The sequence below is a fragment of the Bos mutus genome, chromosome 6 (genome assembly GCF_027580195.1).
Source record: "Bos mutus isolate GX-2022 chromosome 6, NWIPB_WYAK_1.1, whole genome shotgun sequence".
Lineage (NCBI taxonomy): Eukaryota > Metazoa > Chordata > Mammalia > Artiodactyla > Bovidae > Bos > Bos mutus.
The window spans coordinates 58,982,721-59,003,236 of record NC_091622.1 but is presented as its reverse complement, the minus strand read 5'-3'; the positions used below and the strand labels follow the sequence as shown (position 1 = coordinate 59,003,236).

Genomic DNA, 20,516 nt, shown 5'->3' with positions numbered 1-20,516 from the left:
CACCTGATCTGCCTCTTGAGAAATTTGTATGCAGGTCAGGAAGCAACAGTTAGAACTGGACATGGAACAACAGACTGGTTGCAAATAGGAAAAAGAGTATGTCAAGGCTGTATATTGTCACCCTGTTTATTTAACTTCTATGCAGAGTACATCATGAGAAATGCTGGACTGGAAGAAACACAAGCTGGAATCAAGATTGCCAGGAGAAATATCAATAACCTCAAATATGCAGATGACACCACCTTTATGGCAGAAAGTGAAGAGGAACTACAAAGCTTCTTGATGAAAGTGAAAGTGGAGAGTGAAAAAGTTGGCTTAAAGCTCAACATTCAGAAAATGAAGATCATGGCATCTGGTCCCATCACTTCATGGGAAATAGATGGGAAAACAGTGGAAACAGTGTCAAGACTTTATTTTTCTGCACTCCAAAATCACTGCACATGGTGACTGCAGCAATGAAATTAAAAGATGCTTACTCCTTGGAAGGAAAGCTATGACCAACCTAGATAGCATATTCAAAAGAAGAGACATTACTTTGCCAACAAAGGTTCATCTAGTCAAGGCTATAGTTTTTCCAGTAGTCATGTATGGATGTGAGAGTTGGACTGTGAAGAAGGTTGAGCGCCGAAGAATTGATGCTTTTGAACTGTGGTGTTGGAGAAGACTCTTAAGAGTCCCTTGGACTGCAAGGAGATCCAACCAGTCCATTTTGAAGGAGATCAGCCCTGGGATTTCTTTGGAAGGAATGATGCTAAAGCTGAAACTCCAGTACTTTGGCCACCTCATGCGAAGTGTTGACTCATTGGAAAAGACTCTGATGCTGGGAGGGATTGAGGGCAGGAGGAAAAGGGGACGACAGAGGATGAGATGGCTGGATGGCATCACTGACTCCATGGACGTGAGTCTGGGTGAACTCCGGGAGTTGGTGGTGGACAGGGAGGCCTGGCGTGCTGCGATTCATGGGGTCGCAAAGAGTTGGACACGACTGAGCGATTGAACTGAACTGAACTGAACTGAACTGATGCAGAGTACATCATGAGAAACGCTGGGCTGGAAGAAGCACAAGCTGGAATCAAGATTGTTGGGAGAAACAGCAATAACCTCAGGTATGCAGATGACACCACCCTTATGGCAGAAAGTGGAGAGAAATTAAAAAGCCTCTTGATGAAAGTGAAAGAGGAGAGTGAAAAAGTTGGCTTACAGCTCAACATTCAGAAAAATAAGATCATGGCATCTGGTCCCATCACTTCATGGGAAATAGATGGGGAAACAGTGGAAACAGTGTCAGACTTTATTTTGCTGCTGCTGCTGCTAAGTCGCTTCAGTCGTGTCTGACTCTGTGTGACCCCATAGACGGAAGCCCACCAGGCTCCCCCGCCCCTGGGATTCTCCAAGCAAGAACACTGGAGTGGGTTGCCATTTCCTTCTCCAATGCATGAAAGTGAAAAGGAAGTCGCTCAGTCGTGTCCGACTCTTAGCGACCCCGTGGATTATAGCCTACCAGGCTCCTCCATCCATGGGATTTTCCAGGCAAGAGTACCGGAGTGGGGTGCCATTGCCTTCTTTATTTTGAGGGGCTCCAAAATCACTGCAGATGGTGATTGCAGCCATGAAATTAAAAGACGCTTACTCCTTGGAAGGAAAGTTATGACCAACCTAGACAGCATATTCAAAAGCAGAGACATTACTTTGCCAACAAAGGTCCGTCTAGTCAAGGCTATGGTTTTTCCAGTAGTCATGTATGGATGTGAGAGTTGGACTGTGAAGAAAGCTGAGCACTGAAGAACTGATGCTTTTGAACTGTGGTGTTGGAGAAGACTCTTGAGAGTCCCTTGAACAGCAAGGAGATTCAACTGGTCCATCCTAAAGGAGATCAGTCCTGGGTGTTCATTGGAAAGACTGGTGCTGAAACTGAAACTCCAGTACTTTGGCCACCTCATGCGAAGAGTTGACTCATTGGGAAAGACCCTGATGCTGGGAGGGATTGGGGAGAGGAGGAGAAGGGGACGACAGAGGATGAAATGGTTGGATGGCATCACTGATTCAATGGACATGAGTTTGGGTAAACTCCGGGAGTTGGTGATGGACAGGGAGGCCTGGCATGCTGCGATTCATGGGGTCGCAAAGAGTCAGACACGACTGAGCAACTGAACTGAACTAGTTACTGAACTGAACCAGTTACTATTCTAGGCACTTTACAAATGTTAATTTATTTATCCTTCACAATGACCCTCTAAAATAAAAACGATTATCCCTATTTTACGGATGAGGAAAATCAGGCACAGAAAGATTAAGTAATTTGTCCAAGATTGCCTAGATCATAGAACATGAATCATATCACTTCTCTTTTTAAAGCACTTCCTTCTCGGAGTATGTGCCGAAGTCTTTTCAAAGGCAGGCCTAAAATGTTGTATGTGGCCTGCATCCCCCCTCTTCTATACTTTATTTTTCCATAACTATTTATTTTTTTGTCTATCTCTCCACCAATAAATTAAGCTCTACCACAACAGGCAGGGATCTTTGTTCTCTTTCCCACTACAGATTTTATTCTCAGTGCTCAAAACAATACCTTGTATAGTAGGCCCTCTTCACATAATTGTTCACAAATGAATGTATCACTTCTCATTTACTGTAAGTGGAAATGTTTTTAAAAAGGAAATAAAAACAGAAATTTCAGAATTCCTGCAATTTAGAATTTATAAGTTCAACCTATTTATGTGTTACGATCTTTAGGGCTTACTATCTTTTGAGTGTTAATAAAATCAAACAGTATTAACAATGTAGGTAATTAAAATTACAACTTTATGGATATATACAAAACTCCATTTAGTAATGGGTAAATTACTAATGGCAAGAATGAAAATAAAAATCACTCTTTATTTAAATGTGACAGATTTTTAAAAATCATATGTGAGAGAGCCTAAAAACAGTGTAGGTTTTGGTCAGTTTAAGAATTTGGATGAAGCTTTCTTAATGGATTCTGCCCTAAATGTCTAAACAAAGCACTGACTTTTGGGCATAATTCTAGCAAATCAGCAACTGTGGTGTGTTAGATTCTGAGATAATTGCCTCCTTGTATATTACTTGAAAAGCAATTCAGTGAGGGCAGCACCTTTAATATTTTTAAGATCAAACAAAGAATGTGGAAAAGACCAATTAACATCCATTAAGAATAATTTAAATAATCCAGTATCATTTTAAACTACAGCATTGATCAGTTTCAAGAGCTGCAGACTATTTCAAATTATTTTCTCTTTTTAACTTCATCTTTGGAAATTTATATGTGCTCCCAAAGTTCATTTGCTTCAGTTTTTTATTTTAAACTGTTCAAACACCACTGCATTGGGTTTTCCTTTGGATGAAAGAAAAAGCTATCTTTTGGTATATTAAAAAAATTTTTTTAAATTAGTTACTCCATATTCATAAGACTTAGTTATCCAGTTTGTAAACAGGCTTATTTCTGAATTCCAGTCTCAGAAATCCTCATTTTCTAGGTTTGGGAGTGCAGTCCAGGAAATTTCGTCTATTCTTTGAGAACTACTCGACTCAGTGCAATTTACATATTTTGCAGTTTTCAAAATATTAATTTTAGACATGTAAAGAGGAGAGGGCAAACTCTGATGGCTGTCAAAAGAAACAATAATGAGCAGCACACGTTGTGCCATGTTGCAAAACTTTTCCTCAGGTTGCAGATCTGTCCCTAGGGAGGAAATCAGTTTATTATCACCGAGTAATTAACCATTTTTCAACCATTTCCATCCACGTCGTTCAGGATGAATCCCAAAAGTCATGAACTCATCTCCGCGGCAAACGGTAATAAACTCCGTTCATCCAACTTGGCCCCAAAAGGCCGTGGGCGCCCGGTCGCTTCCCGCCAGCCAGGCTCCTCCTCTGCTCGCCTTTTGGGTCCGGTCCTCCCGAAGGCGCTCGGTGCGGCAGGTCTTGGCGCCAACCGGGTGGCGGCGCTGTTTGCCTCGCGCGCCGCCGCTTGAGGCCCGAGGGAGGCGGAGGCAAGGCCGGCGGAGGAAGGGGCGGGAGCGAGGCGCGCGCCCTGCTCTCGCGTGCTCTCGCACCGCTCGCGTGACCCGTCGGTGTGTGCGAGAGGCGCCGGCTGCCGGGAGCACGGACGGCCGCGCGCGCGCCGCTGCTAGGGGCGTCCGGGTCCGGGTCGGCGGACCCGGCCGGCGCGAGGTGCTGGCGGGCGGGCAGCCGGGGTCCGGGGCGGACACACGCGCACACGCTCCCGGAGGAGCCTTCTCCGAGGCTGCTCTTCCTCTGGCAGACGGAGAGCGGCAGTGTCTCCCCGCCCAGCTCTCACTCGCCCCGCGTCTCCCCCCGCGGCGACTGCTCCTCCTCGGCACCGCCAGCCCCAGCGCCGCTCCGGGGCGGGCGGCGGCGGCGGCGGGACCCGCGGAGCCGCTTTGTGTGGAGCCCGGAGAGGGGCGGCGGCGCAACCACCTGACAGAGGCCCGGGCGCTCGATGCACCTTCCGCCCGCATGAGGAGGAGGTAAAGGCGGCGGCGGCTCGGCTCCCGCCCTCGGCTGGGGAGGAGGGGACGGAAGGGGAGACCGGAGAGGGGGGGCGCAGGACTGAGGCCCGGCGGGGCTGCCTGGAGGTGCTGATAAGGCCTCGGCGGCACCGGACTGCGCCGAGTGGCCGGGGGCGAGAGAATCCTCCGGGGTCCCTGAGCCGAAGTTGAAGGAACAAAATGTGAAGTGCGGAGCCGCGTCAGCCGCTTCCTGGCTTGGGGTTCGGGGTGGAGGGCAGCTTGTTTTCCCCTCCCGCGGGGGTGAGGGACCGAGACACGGGAGGGGCGGGAGCGTGGCGAGGACACCCAGGGTCCCGAAGCTTTGCCCGGCAAGGGCGTAGGTTCCCAGGAGCCGCCGTTGCGTGTAGGTCCCGTTGGGTCCCTAGTTTTGCGGCCTAAGCCGAGCCCTATAGGCCTCGCGTCTCCTTTCCCGGAGGGGACCGGCCGGGTGGGGATTCAAGGCTTCTCTCTGACCGAGCCGGGGCCTTAGGGGCCTCGCTGGGCTCTCAAAGCCTCCAAACTTCGGACCTCGGTTATTGGGGGTGGGATTTCATTGTGAAAGGAGGAATGGGAAACTCCTGGCTCTGCTCGGCGCTTCCCGCGGCCGCCGGTGCCGGGGAGCCCGGAGGGCCCCGGGTTGGCGGGGCCCGCGTGGGTGGGGGCGGCAAGGCGGCCACCAGGGTCTAAGTCCCGGGAACGAGCGGGTAGGGGGGCAGCCGCCGAGCCCCCGGCCTCCCTGGAGAAAGGATCCTTTGCAGATTAGGATTTTTGAAATGAAAAAAGAGGTTACAAAGTCGCCCCTTTCCCGCTGAACTTTTGTTTTCTGACCGATAGAGGCCGGTAGAGGACTGTGAAAGAAAAGTTGTCCCCCAGGATGGACTTCACCGCGCAGCCCAAGCCTGCCACTGCCCTCTGTGGCGTCGTGAGTGCCGACGGGAAGATCGCTTACCCTCCGGGGGTAAAGGAGATCACCGACAAGATCACCACGGACGAAATGATCAAACGACTGAAGGTAAGTTTCTCTGGACAGAATGTTCACACTTCAGACGTTTGTGGTCGGAGGTGCTCTGTCTTGGGGTATTACTGCTCTGCTGGGTCTGGCCTTAAGTTTCACCTACCAGGTTTTTGTTTTGTTTTGTTTTTAAGATATTTTACGTCTTTTCTTTTACGTCCTCTGAAAGGTATTGTTCTGTCTTGGCTGTATCTTTGAATAGTATCTCTGTTAAGGACATAATCATTATGGGAAATTAAAAGGGTTATGTATGTGATATTTTTTAATTTTACTGTTTTTTTCTCTAAGTATAAAAACTCGAGTATTTTTTAAGGTTTTTTGTCTAGAATATTTTTGAGAATACTATTCAAAGTAGCTTGCAGCTTTAAAGGTAGGCAATAATTTGCCTAGGAAGGTTTTCATCAGCTTCTAGGAGACAGATATAAGTGCAAAATGCATTTTAAAAATTATCACCATTTTCTAATATCCAAAAACTTAAATATGTAAGTAGTATGATTAAACTTTAACAGAAAGTACTGACTTTTCAAAAAGGCTTGAAGTAGAGTGATGGCTTATTTCCACATGTTCAAAGGGGTTTTAGGGACAGTGATTATGGCTTATTTTATAAGGCGTCAGCTTATTTTTAAACATGGTGGTCCTAACGTGAAGGTTGTAAGTTTCAACCTTTAGGTAAGTTAATTTTTTGTTTTGTGTTGCATGCTTATAGATTGTGGCCACAGCCTTACAGAGTAAGTGTTACTCTTATTAAGGGATCAGCTTGATGCAGTAATTCTCAACCATGGCATCTTTGACCCCTAAGGAACATTTGGCAGTGCTGAAGACATTTTTTTTTTGGTCACCGTTGGGGGCTGGATTGAAATAGGAGAAGACTGGAGACGGGGAGTCCAGCTAGGAGACTGTTAAACTGTAGTCTAGGTCAAAGATGTTGAAATCATGAAGTGGGGCTATGATAGTGGGAATAGAGAGATAGGGAACAATCCAAGAGACATTTCAGAGTTCTACTGATCAGTTGGGAGTGTGTGGAAGGTGAGGAAAGCAACAATATTGGCACCATGCCAGTCTTCCCCTTGGGCAACTTGTTGAAATGTATTTTAGAAAATAATCTTGCCCCTTTGCTGTTAGAACTTAGTATAGTGCCTGGTAAATGTTTACAGTGTTGTGAGTGATTAATATTTAAAAGTGTTCCTGTAGTTTGTTTTTAAAAATCTAGTTGGATCCTACAATTTGCTGCCCATTTGAAAAGAATAGGACACAATACCTTATATCAAAATAAATCTTGATACTAAAGATTGTATATGAAGTGGGGGTGCTTAATTGATGCTTCTTAAGGTTGTACTATTATTGTTTTAAATTTTTGAGATGCTGAAATATGAATTATGAAATACAGATTAAGTAAAATCGTAGATCTTTCTGTTATTTTCATATTAAGAATATGGAAACCTTGAATTCTGGTGATGGATAATCTGGTTTTTAAAAAGTTATGATTGTATATACATCTTCTGTTTCAAAGTAGATTAAATGTCAGAAGTATTTTTTAACTAAATTGACAGTCTAGAATGAGCATATGGTTAGAATATTCATTTGTTATCAGGTCTTTTGGAAGTTAAATTTGATATACATATGAATCAATTTGAATGTCCTATTGCTAAAATGCTGTTTTTTCAAGAATTCTTATAATTTTGTCTTCCTCCTGCCTTTGTAAGGCGATTTTGACTTTGTACTTTTTAGGAAGGAGCTATGCTCACCACTGTACCACCAATGCACGCTGTACTTTTTAGGGATCCATGTTTAGTAAAAGTATTACTGTCTTACTAGTATAGATTTTAAATAATATCTAACTATATTTTTGATAATTTTTGTGTTATTTGTGGGTAACTTGTATAAATTCAGTAGTTTATTATTATTATAGCAACAGTGTTCAAATATTGTGAGGAAGAGGGCTTAAAGTCTAGTAAAACCCTGGTCAGTAGAATTCAGAGGTGTTTAGTCCATTTTCTTCATTTTTTGAGAATGGAACAAGCATTTAACATTTAGAAGGATTCTAAAAGAAATTCCAGAACTCCTTTTATTTCACAAATAATAAAAGTTAGACCCGAAGTGGCCAAATAACATTTACCAAGATCAGTCATGGGACTGGTTAGTGGCAGAGCCAGGGCAATAACATCATGTATCTTTTTATTCTTATGGCTGCTTTCTTGTAAGGAGTCTAAAGGAAGTTGATCAAGGAAGCTGTGATTTTTATCATGCAGTGGAAAACAGTAAAATGAAAAGGGGAAGGGAATCATTGAGAGTTAACTTGGTCTTTTGCCGGGAAATATGGGACAGCATTTTGTGTTCTTAACATTAGAGAGAAACTATTGTGATGCTTTCAAGGTTTCTTGAAAGTAATTCTTAGAGTATGTCTTTGAAAAAGCTAAGACATACTTTTGTATTTTATAAGTTTTCATTTCTATTTTCAAGGAACTACTCTTGTTTTTACATCTATTACACTACCATTCTGTCAATTCCTTAAACATGCCATGTTCATTTCTGCCTAGACAGATTTTAAATTATGTAACCCATATACGTACTCTTCCTCCCATTTCATTAAGGGAAATCTCTTAGATTTCCTGTTATATACTCTTTTAATCCCTTCATGTCACTTGTTACAGATGTGATATTACATTTATGCTTGTGTTTATTTGGTTTGTGTCCTCAGCTTCTCTGTAAGCTTCATGAATACCACATCTGTTTGTTTACTTGTGTATCCTCCCAGTGCTTAGTTTGTATGTGTGTGTGCTCAGTCATGTCCAGCTCTTGGCGATGCCATGAATGTAACCTATCAGGCTCCTCTGGCCATGGAATTTCCCAGGCAGAAATACTGGAGTGGGTAGCCATTTCCTACTCCAGGGTATCTTCCTGACCCAGGGATTGAACCTGCATCCCCTGTGTGTCCTCTATGGCAGGTGGATTTTTTACCACTGCACCACCTGGAAACCCCACAGTTAGGTGCTCAACATATATTTGTTGAATGAATGAGTAAATAATACGTATTAATATTGGTTTAGAGAAGTATTCTTATTTTTGAAAATGAAGGATGACTTGAAAATATTTTGAATTGCAACTAAGTACTTTATCTGAGATTGCATACTAGAGATGATAAAGTAGATATTTATAATTTTAGAACTAGAAGGTAGCTTATAAGTTATTTGGTTTTGTTCAAATTTTCCAGATAAAGAAACTGATTCTGAGAGGTTGTGACCAACCCTAGTAACATAAAGCTGAAAACTGTCATTAATGATTTTGTTATTTAGATCAGTTATAGAAATATTAAAAGCCATATAAAAGTTACCTGTTTGAAAGGATAGCAGACATTTTTTAATACCAGTGTTACATTAAGCGTCAAGATATGTAGTTCACAAATATCCTTCCTCCTGTTTAAGGATTCTGAAACGAATGCAGGAGTCATGTCTGATAAGTTTTGTAACACATTCAAGATACACCTATAAACAGTATTGTACAAATTCCATTAAGTGCTTCTGCCCATGGGCTGTTATACAGTCTATCTCAGGTCACGTATTACAAGGCTATATGCTACATATTATTTTTTCTTCTGTTCCTGCTATTTTCTGAGTGGGAGGCCCTAAAAGCCTTGGTTTTTAAAGGAAGGTAGGTATTAGGATGAAGTTTGTTACTTACATCCATTTCTATTACCTGCTTTCAGAGTTCAGTGCCCCAGACAGGTCTCTAGCTACAACTCCATACCCCAAATACTTACTACCTTGATGCTAAGAATTAGGAAAGATTAAATAATAGAGTTTTATTATTCTGAAAATGTCCCCCATTTTTCTCCCACTAGGTGTTACTTCTGTGTTTTCTTTGTATTTTTCTATAATCTTTCTCTTTGTGTCTGTCATTCTTCCTCTTCCCCATGCTCTCACTTCTGCTTTCTGTAGTCTGGCCTGTGGGATACTTTAATATGAGTTAAGATATGGTAGGCTTGATTTAGGTAGAACACTCCCTTTTCTCATAAGAACCTGGGTTGGAAGAGGGGAAGAATAGATGGCAGGAAGACCATGAATTCTTTCCTTTTCCTTCACCTCAGGTGGACCTCAGAAATACTTGATTGGGTTATAATCATTTTCACTTGCATAAGTGATTTTTTAATTATTCCTACTTGCCATGTGGTATGCTAATTTTATAGGTAGTGTATAATTTCAAGTCTGGATTTCGTCTATATATTTTATTTTAATAAATGTATTGCAGAAGATTGTGCTAAGAAAATAAGAAATGGAGAGGCAAGATTTCTTAAAATGAAGTCCTAATATCTGGCCAGTATACATTTGTGAAGTAATGCTTCATGCAGTACAGCTTTTATTTTAAATTTCCATTTGCATAGAGGAACTGTTCTAGTTATCAGCTGGTGTGTAACAAGCTACCCCTAAACCTAATAGTTTAAAACAGGAACTTGTAAAAACCTTATTGTGGTAAATAAAATACATATAAAATTTGCTATTTTAATCATCTTTAAGTGTATAGTTCAGTGCCATAGTTCCAAAGTGCAGTGCAGAGTTCCAAAGAATAGCAAGGAGAGATGAGAAAGCCTTCCTCAGCGATCAATACAAAGAAATAGAGGAAAACAATAGAATGGAAAAGACTAGAGATCTCTTCAAGAAAATTAGAGATACCAAGGGAACATTTCATGCAAAGATGGGCACAATAAAGGACAAAAATGTTATGGACCTAATAGAAGCAGAAGATATTAAGAAGAGGTGACAAGAATACACAGAAGAACTATACAAAAAAGATCTTCATGTCCCAGATAAGATGATGGTGTGATTGCCACCTAAAGCCAGACATCCTGCAGTGCTAAGTCAAGTGGGCCTTAGGAAGCATCACTACGAGCAAAGCTAGTGGAGGTAATGGATTTCAGTTGAGCTATTTCAAATCCTAAAAGATGATGCTGTGAAAATGCTGCACTCAATATGCCAACAAATTTGGAAAACTCAGCAGTGACCACGGGACTGGAAAAGGCCAGTTTTCATTCCAATCTCAAAGAAAGGCAATGCCAAAGAATGTTCAAACTGCTGCACAATTGCACTCATCTCACATGCTAGCAAAGTAATGCTCAGAATTCTCCAAGCAAGGCTTCAATAGTACGTGAACCGTGAACTTGCAGATATTCAAGCTGGATTTAGAAAAGGGAGAGGAAGCAGAGATCAAATTGCCAACATCCACTGGATCATCAAAAAAGAAAGAGAGTTCCAGAAAAACATCTGCTTTATTGACTACACCAAAGCCTTTGACTGTGTGGATCACAACAAAATGTAGAAAATTCTTCAAGAGATGGGAATACCAGACCGTCTCACCTGCCTCCTGAGAAAACTGTATGCAGATCAAGAAGCAACAGTTAGAACCGGACGTGGAACAACTGATTGGTTCCAAATCATGAAAGGAGTATGTCAAGGCTATGTATTGTCACCCTGCTTATTTAACTTATATGCAGAGTACATCATGTGAAATGATGGGCTGGATGAAGCAGAAGCTAGAATCAAGATTGCTGGGAGAAATATCAATAACCTCAGATATGCAGATGACACCACCTTTATGGCAGAAAGCAAAGAGGAACTAAAGACCCTCTTGATGAAAGTGAAAGAGGAGAGTGAAAAAGTTGGCTTAAAACTCAACATTCAAACAACGAAGATCATGGCATCTGGTCCCATTGCTTCATGGCAAATAGATGGGGAAACAATGGAAACAGAAACTTTATTTTGAGGGGCTCCAGAATCACTGCAGATGATGACTGCAGCCATGAAATTAGAAGACAGTTGCTCCTTGGAAGAAAAGCTATGAACAACCTAGACAGCATATTTAAAAGCAGAGACATTACTTTGCCGACAAAGGTCCATCTAGTCAAAGCTATGGTCTTTCCAGTGGTCATGTATGGATGTGAGAGTTGGATAATAAAGAAAGCTGAGTGCCAAAGAATTGATGCTTTTGAACTGTGATGTTGGAGAAGACTCTTGAGAGTCCCTTAGACTGCAAGGAGATCCAACCAGTCCATCCTAAAGGAAATCAGTCCTGAATATTCATTGGAAGGACTGAAGCTGAAGCTCCAATACTTTGGCCACCTGATGCGAAGAACTGACTCATTGGAAAAGACTGATGCTGGGAAGAATTGAAGGCAAAAAGAGAAGGGCATTGCAGAGAATGAGGTGTTTGGATGGCATCACCGACTTGATGGACATGAGTTTGAACAAGCTCCAGGAGTTGGTAAAGGACAGGGAAGCCTTGCATGCTGCAGTCCATGGGACTACAAAGAGTCGGACTCAACTGAGTGACTGAACTGAGCTTAGTGCCATAAGTACATTCACATTGCTGTGCAGCCTCATCACCATCCATTCAAAACTTTTCATCATCCTTTCCTGAACTCTGAACCCATTAAACTAGAACGCTGTTTCCCACTTCCCCCAGCCCAGGCGACCACTTTCTACTTCCTGTCTTTATGAATTTGACTACTCTAGGAGCCTTGTATCAGTTCAGTTGCTCAGTTGTGTCCAACTCTTTGCGACCCCACGGACGGCAGCATGCCAGGCTGCATCACCAACTCCCGGAGTTTACTCAGACACGTCCATTGAGTCGGTGATGCCATCCAACCATCACATCCTCTGTTGTATAAATGGGATCATATTGCTGCTTTTGTGACTGGCTTATTCACTTGGCATAATGTCTTCAGGTTTATCTGTTCTTGCAGTATGTGTCAGAATTCACATATATAACACCTTTTGTTTATCCTTTCATTCTTTGATGGACACTTGGGTGGCTTCCACCTTTTACCTACAGTCAGCAACTTTTCTTCCTATCTCACAGTTTTGTGGATCAGAAATTTGGGCCAGACTTGGCTTTCTGCTCCACATTATGTACTAGGGTCCCTCAGTGGTATTCAGCTGGTGATTAGACTGGTCTAATGTGTACACACTGGCTTCTCTCAAACACTTGGTGCCATGGTAGGAACAGCTGAAAGGCTGGACTCAACTGGGCCCTTCTTCCTGGGTATTATGTAGTGTTAAGGCTTCTCCACATGGTCTCTCCAGCAGGGTAGTTGAGCTCAGTTTTCCAAGACACTCCGGAGGAATTTGTCAGCACTTTTAAAAGACTTTATTCAGAATTGGCCTTGACGTTTCTACCTTACTCTACTGTTTAACGTATTCATAGCCCAGCTCGCATTCAAGGGGAGAAAAATTGACCTACCTTCTCAATGGAAGAAGTAGAAAAGAATTTGTAACTGTCTTTAATCTACCATAGGAGCTCTCACAACAAATCAAAGGATACTACACTTTGTAGTTACATTCATGCATTTGAAAAACATTTAATCTCAAAAAGCAACAGTTTATACTTTCAGCGAATTTGCTGGATCTGTAAAATGTATTTTACTAAATTGCTGTAACAAGTTACTGTAAGAAAAAAGTTGTAGGAATTCTTTATATGCTAGTTCGGGAAAAATTATGAAGGAGGCTCATGATTTGATCCTAGAGCTTGTTTATTATATTACTTGAATTCTTACTAGAAAGTATTACTGGTCAATCATAATGATGATCCCTCCTTCTCTCTCTCTTTTTTTTTTTTTTTAACCCATTTTAATATCTTCTTTTGAGACATTTTATCCCTCTAAAAATTTTGGAAAAATTGCACCTTAAACACTCATATCCCTTCACTTAGATTCACTAGTTGTTAACATTTTGTCACTTTTGCTTTCATGCACACACACACAAACACACGTGGAGGGAGATAGGTGTAACACACTATTTTGTTGGAAAGTTACTTGCATACATCTTGAGATTCCACCTCTGAATGCGTCAGCAGTCTTAGTATAAGCTAATGTCTTAGTCTAAAGACATTCTCTTACTTTATAACAATGATCATTATCATACTCTAGGAATTTAACATCGACATAATGATATCTGTTATGCTGTCCATAATAAAATTCTCTCAATTGCCCTAAAACTTATTATTTCAAAATTGAATTTTTCATATCTTTTTTCTTTGTTGTTAAAGTCTAATGGTATATGATATCTATCTTCCTTGTGAAATTGTACCTTTTATTATTAAAAATATTCATCTTTGTTTCATTTAAAATAAATAAAATTTTTTTAAACGGAAAAAAAATTGAATTTTTCTTCCTCTGTCCAATTTCCAATATAGGATCCCATGCATTTATCATGTCTCTTTTGTCTCCTTTAATCTAGAAAAGCCTCTCATTTTTGGGGGGAGTGTTGTTCATGACGTTTTTTGAAGCATTTGTCCTACAAGAGTTAGTAATCTGTTTTTTCTCATTTCCTTATGCTTAGATTCAAGTTGAACCTTTTTTGCAAGTGTACTATGCAATCAGTGGTATATAGTTACCTTTGCATCATATCAGGAGGCATGTAATGCCAAATTTTGTTATATTGACTATGCTAAGTTTGATCACTTGGGTACAGTTGGCCAGCTCTGCATTGTAAACGTACTTCTCCCGACCATTCTTAACTTTTTTTAAAAACAGTGAACTTTTATTTATTTTATTTTTGGCTGCACTGGGTCTTCATTGCTGCATGCGGGCTTTCTCTAGTTGTCATAAGTGGGAGCTACTTTCTAGTTGCAGTGTGCAGGCTAGGGCACTTGGACATCAGTAGTTCTGGTCAGTGGGCTTAGTTGCTCTGAAGCATATGGAATCTTCCCTGACCAGGGATCAAACCTGTGTCTCCTGCATTGGACGGCAGATTCTTAACTACTGGACCACCAGGGAAGTCCTTACTCAACTGTTTTAGCACCCACTTTGATGGTTATAAAATATTGCCCTTTTTGATTCTATCATTCCTTTCACCTGTATTAGCTGGCATTCTTCTGTAGAGAAGACCCTGCCCCTGTTTAAAAAACAAAATCACTCATAGATTCTTTGTTCAGTGCCTTATAGTCCATTTTATTCCTTTTGAGAGTCAGATTGTCCCAGATGAGCATCCTTGCTTTCCTGTCTTTTCAAACATCTAGTGTCTTTTTGACATGTCTTTCTATGAGTCTTTGAGCACTTCTTTGATTTCTGGTACAAGATGTTCACCTTGTGCTTCCCTTCCTCAGATTTGGATAGATTTTTTCCAAAGAACCTTATTTCCATTTTAGTGGAGAGTGGTGTTTATAAACCAAGGCCTTGGAATGGCCATTGTGTTCACATTATTGTTAGATATGTAATTTCTTCAGGTCTTTCAGTATGTACAGCTAGGGCATATATATACTTTAAATCATGAGTTCATTGGCCACTTTCAGTTGAAATCCAGTATCGGAACGTTTTCTAAACTTCCTCCATCAGCCTTCTCTTACACTATAAATCCTAATTTCTCTTAACTCTGGTAAATTTATTTATACTACTCTACTATAAGGTGCTACTATAAACACAAAAAAATTCAGAACTACTATTTCAGTAACCCTTGCAAGGTTTCTTTGCAGTTCTTTCTGTCAAATTAAGATTGCATAGAGAACCATGCTCATTAGTTTTTTGAATTGGAATTTTTTTGTCTGAATGGTTGTTAATCAGTTTTCTATACAATTGGTTTTCTGTTTGTATTCAATTATATGTGCACACACATTTGTTGACTCTTCATTTCTACTGATGAGTATAATCCTTGCTTGACTCTTTATTGGTAACAAAATTTACCATCTTAACCACTTCTAAGTGTTGACAGTACAGTAGTGTCAACTGTACACACATTGTCAATACAGTAGATTTCTGGAACATTTTCATCATGTAAGACTGAAACTATACCCACAGAACAAGTCCCCTTTCTTCTGTGATCCCTTTAGCCCATAGTAGCCACTATTCTACTTTTGGTCTCTAAGAGTGTGACTACTTTAGATACCTCACATATAAGTGTGGAATCATATTCTATTTGTCTTTTTGTGACTGGCTTATTTCACTTAGTATAAAGTCCTCAAGGTTTATCCATGTTGTAGCATATGACAGCATTTCCTTCTTTTTTAAGGCTAGTATTCCATTGTGTGTATCCACCACATTTCTTTATCCATTAATGGAAATGTAGAAAGATCCACCTTTCAGGTATCGTGAGCAGTGCTGCAGTTAACATGGATGTGCATGTATCTCTTTTGAGATCCTGTTTTCAGTTCTTTTGTGTATATATGTATTGCTGGGAATGCAGGATCATATGGTAATTTTATCTAAACATTTTCGGGGAACTCCCCTCCATACTGTTTTCGATAATGGCTGCTTCATTTTACATTTCACCTAGTAGTACACCAGAATTCCAGTTGCTCCACGTCAGTACTTGTCTTCTGTGGTTTTGATAGTGGCCATCCTAACAGATATGAGGTAATGTCTTACTGTGGTTTTGATTTGTATTTCCCCAACAATTGGTGATGTTGAGCATCTTTTCATGCTTATTGGCTGTTTGTGTATCTTTTTTAGAAAAATATATATTTAAGTCCTGTATGTATGTATGTATGAGTTGCTGAGTTGTGTCTGACTCTTTGCAGTCCCATGGACTGCAGCCTGTCAGGCTCCCCTGTCCATGGAATTCTCCAGGTGAGAATACTGGAGTGGGTTGCCATTCCCTTCTCCAATTAAGTTCTTTACCCATTTTTTTTTCTTTATCCATTTTTTAATCAGGTTATTTGTTTTATTGTTTAGTTGTAGAAGTGTCTGTATTCAGTTTTAGAAATTACATTGTTCATTCTTTTTTTTTTTTTTTTTAATTTTTACTTGGTTCAAGAGTCAGAACTATTGAAAAACTACTTCTCAGAAGTCTTCCATCCTTATTCCTTCCACTGCATTTCCACACACCTTCTCTCTGTAGATAATCATTTCCATTAGTTTCTGGTTGATCCTTTCTTTCTGTGTTACTTCTCTTCTTCTCAAAAGATAGACTACCATATATACTCTATTGTACTTTTGTTTTTACCCAATATATCTTAGCAATGACACCATATCTGGAAATCTTCTTTTATTCATTTTCATGATGCTATAGTATTCTATGTGTGTAGAGGTACCCTAGTTTTATTTAACTAATCTCTCAGTGTTGATTTTAGATTGTTTGTAATATTTTCCTATTAAAAGTAATGCTAAAACAAATAACCTTGGTACACATTGTTTTGTACTTGTGCAAGTGTATCATCAGGGTAAATGCCTAGGAATGGGATTATTGAACCAAAGGGTACCTTTATGAGTGATTTTGTTACAGGTGGTTAAATTCCCCTTCATACCGGTTGTACCATTTTGTTCTTTTACCAGCAAGTGTAAGTGCCCAAGCTCTCAGTAATGTATTGTCAAGTGATGCCTACTTTTAAATTAGTGAATTAACATGTTGCCCAGAAAAGCCATTTTATTGCCTCCTGGCAACAAAACAAATTCTTTTTAAGAATGATTATTTAAGTGCTACATTGAGGTTCAAAGGGATAAGAACCCTATTTAGATTTCATTAAAAACTCAAATGGAATTGAGTAGCTTTTTAAAAAGTTTATTTAAAGAATGAAGGTAGAGATGGAGACAAAATTTTAGTAACAGAGATGATGTTGAAATCAACAAGCCTCACTTAGATCTTCATTCAAGGCCTTGAATTAAATAGACATTAAGGTGAATGCCTATTAAAAATCATACATGAAATAAATAACATTGATATGTAGAATGCCAGTACCATAATTTATTTTCCCAATATCAGATATCCGTAGATGTCCAAGGCAAAAACTGATTTGTGCTCACAGTAGGCAACTAGGCTTAAAGCATTAAAATGAATTTTATTCTTGTTAGTTTCTATTTTCAGAGTTAATTATTTAAATACTACTTTGGCTGAGGTTGTTGGCATATGGAAGTATGTCCAGTTGAATTCCATGGTCAGAAAGATAAGTGGAGTTTATACATGATATAAAAGCCTAACAAGTTTTTATTTGCTCCAAGACAACAAATCAAGAAGTTTCTAGATAACGATTGAAATAGAAAGCTAAACACAAACATAAGGAAAGAGTTTACTAAATTTCTTTCCATTGCTATTGGCATTTGGTTTTTTACATTAAGTACAGATCTTCCCAACTGGTACACTTCTATACAGTTACAGACATGCCTAAATACAGGGTCCTCAGCCTTTGGAGATTACAAATATTAGATCTTTTTTTGAATATTATGTGATATTTTAAAAGTTGGAAGCTACCATCTTATATGTGTGTGTGTTTGTGTTGTTTTTAATGTTATAAAATAATTTTTAAGATCAAACACGTAAAACTTCCACCAAAACTAGGGCACTGTGATTAGTAGTGATAAACATCATGAGTCCATTAGGGGAAACCAGACTTATACTAGGAATAACACTGAAATAGATTTCCATTTATATGAAGGATATTTGAGCTTATCCTAAAACTTAACCATAAGTTAAATGCCAATTATGTGCTAGGATGGGTTCTGTTTCTTTGGATAAAAAGATACTCAGAATTTTAGGGGTAAGGAAAAGTTTCATGGAAAAGTTGACAGTGGAACTGGGATTTGAAGGCTTAGACTTTGGTAAGCAAATAGGTGGTGAAACGGTTCAAAGAAATGAATGGTAGGGACAAAGACTGAGAGGCAAGCTTGGTGTGTTTGAAGAAAATGAGAAGAATAGTTTTGATAGAGCTAAAGCATCCCAAAGAGAGTAGTTGGAAGGAAAAACTAGTGGAAGATACTGATGAAATTTGTAAAATCCTTAAATGCCAAAGAGAGGAATTTGATTTAAAAAAGAAAAATAGAGCTGAAAAGTGATGTGTCTACATTGTGATTTTGCATGATTAGCAAAGGTAAGGGCCAAAGAGTTTTTTAAGAACACGAATGCCACCCTTTCTTTGAGGCCAGTTTGTAGAGTTTTTTTATCCTCATGTCCAGACCAGATAGTATCTTTGGTTGAACAGTGTTGTTGTCCAGTTGCTCAGTCATGTCCAACTCTTTGCAACCCCGTGGACTGCAGCATGCCAGACTTCCCTGTCCTTCACCATCTCCCAGAGTGTGCTCAAACTCACGTGCATTGAGTCAGTGATGCCATCCAACCATCTCGTCATCTGTCGTCCCCTTCTCCTCCTGCCTTTAATCTTTCCCATCATCAGGGTCTTTTCTAATGAGTTGGTTCCTTCGCATCAAGTGGCAAAGTATTGGAGCTTCAGTGTCAGTACTTCGAATGAATGTTCAGGATTGATTTCCTTTAGGATTGACTGGTTTGATCTTGCAGTTGAACAGTAATCGTTTCTAATTGATATTGTCTGAATAAATCTGTTGGTTGCTGACAGTTAGTAGAGTGGTTAGTAGAATTTTATATGCTAGATCATTATAATATGAATTAGATTTTTATCACATATATTTAGTGCATTTTTTCCAAAATTTCCTAGAATTGCTGTGGTAGGAATTCAAGTAAACATCAATAGTAATTTGATGCCAAATTGTTTTAATATGTGAAAATTAAGTTCAGTGGCCATGTTTAATTTTCTGTAATTTCAGATGTTTGTTGAATTGAAGAGACTTCATGTAGCACTGTAAAATTAGTAAAGCCACCACATCTGCAGTTATTTCCTCCACTGAAGTCTTGAACCATTCAAGGTCATCAGTGAGGGTTTGGATTCAACTTTTCCCAAAGTCCTGTTAATGTTGATATTTTGACCTCTTCCCATAAATCACCAGTGTTCTTAAAAGCATGCAAGATGATTAATCCTTTCCAGAAGGTTTTCAGTCTGCTTTGCCCAGATCCATCAGAGAAATCACTGTAACCTACAAAATGTTAATGTTAAGCTTTAAATAATAAACCTTAAAAGTCAGAATTACTCTTTGACTCATAGTCTGCAGAATGGATGTTAGCAGGCATAAAAACAAACAGCTGAGAAAAGAAGCTAAAGGCAAAGGAGAAAAGGAAAGATATACCCATTTGAATGCAGAGTTCCAAAGAATAGCAAGGAGAGATAAGAGTTGGAAGTACTTATAAATGTTACTAATGATAGTTTTACTTTTTCTAAAACAGGAGGCTCAGTAAACATTGACTCAGTGATCAATGCAAAGAAATAGAGGAAAACAATAGAATGGGAAAGACTAGAGATCTCTTCAAGAAAATTAGAGATACCAAGAGAACATTTCATGCAAAGATGGGCTCTATAAAGGACAGAAATGGTATGGACCTAACAGAAGCAAATCTGTATGCAGGTCAGGAAGCAACAGTTAGATCTGGACATGGAACAACAGACTGGTTCCAAGTAGGAAAAGGAGTACTTCAAGGCTGTATATTGTCACCCTGCTTGTTTAACTTATATGCTCCTGTATCACTCCTATAGAGGCATCCACAACTTTAATTTTTTAAACCTGGGTTACTTTTTCATTAGTTAGTACCTGTTCGTGGCTAAGTAGTAGACTGCTGTATGAATATAACAATTTGTTTTTGTTGTTGTTGTTTTTGTTTGTTGTGCTGTGCTGGCAGCATGAAGGATTTTAGTTCCTAGAATAGGGACCAAACCCATGGTCCCCTGCAACAGAAGTGTGGAAACTTAACAATTGGACTGCTAGGGAAATCCCTATACCAGTTTGTTTTATACCATTCTCATATTGATGGAAAGAAACTTGTTTACATTTTAGGCTATTTGAATAAAAGTACTATAAATATTACTATATAAGTCTTCTCTTGTACATATCTTAGTTTATGTTGGGTAAATGCCTAGGAGTACAGTCATTGGGTCATAAGGTGAAAGTGTTAGTTGCCTAGTCATATCCAACTCTTTGTGATCCCATGGACTGTATCCTGCCAACCTCCTCTGTCCATGAATTTCTCCAGGCAAGAATACTGGAGAATGGAGTGGGTAGCCATTCCATGCTCCAAGGGGTTTTCCAACCCAGGAATCAAACCTGAGTTTCTTGTATTGCAGGCAGAGTCTTTACCATCTGAGCCACTAAAGACCCAGGAGTCATAAAGTAGGTTATTTTTAATTTAGTTAGCAGCTACTAGTCTTTTCCCCAAAAT

General features: G+C 39.8%; 1 protein-coding gene across 4 annotated transcripts in view; it reads left to right on the top strand.

Moving 5' to 3' along the window:
* Positions 1-4,367: 4,367 nt before the first annotated feature.
* The window catches only part of PDS5A (PDS5 cohesin associated factor A), a 133,756-nt gene continuing 117,607 nt past the window's right edge, over positions 4,368-20,516 (top strand). For 3 of the 4 annotated variants that reach the window (XM_070372283.1, XM_070372281.1, XM_070372284.1), the window contains exons 1-2: positions 4,368-4,508; positions 5,364-5,541. In XM_070372283.1, the coding sequence (XP_070228384.1) occupies positions 5,404-5,541 (138 nt within the window). In that variant the 5' untranslated portion in view covers positions 4,368-4,508; positions 5,364-5,403. Of the gene's footprint in view, positions 4,509-4,610; positions 4,717-5,363; positions 5,542-20,516 lie in introns of those variants that run through there. The other variant, XM_070372282.1, reaches the window with a different exon arrangement.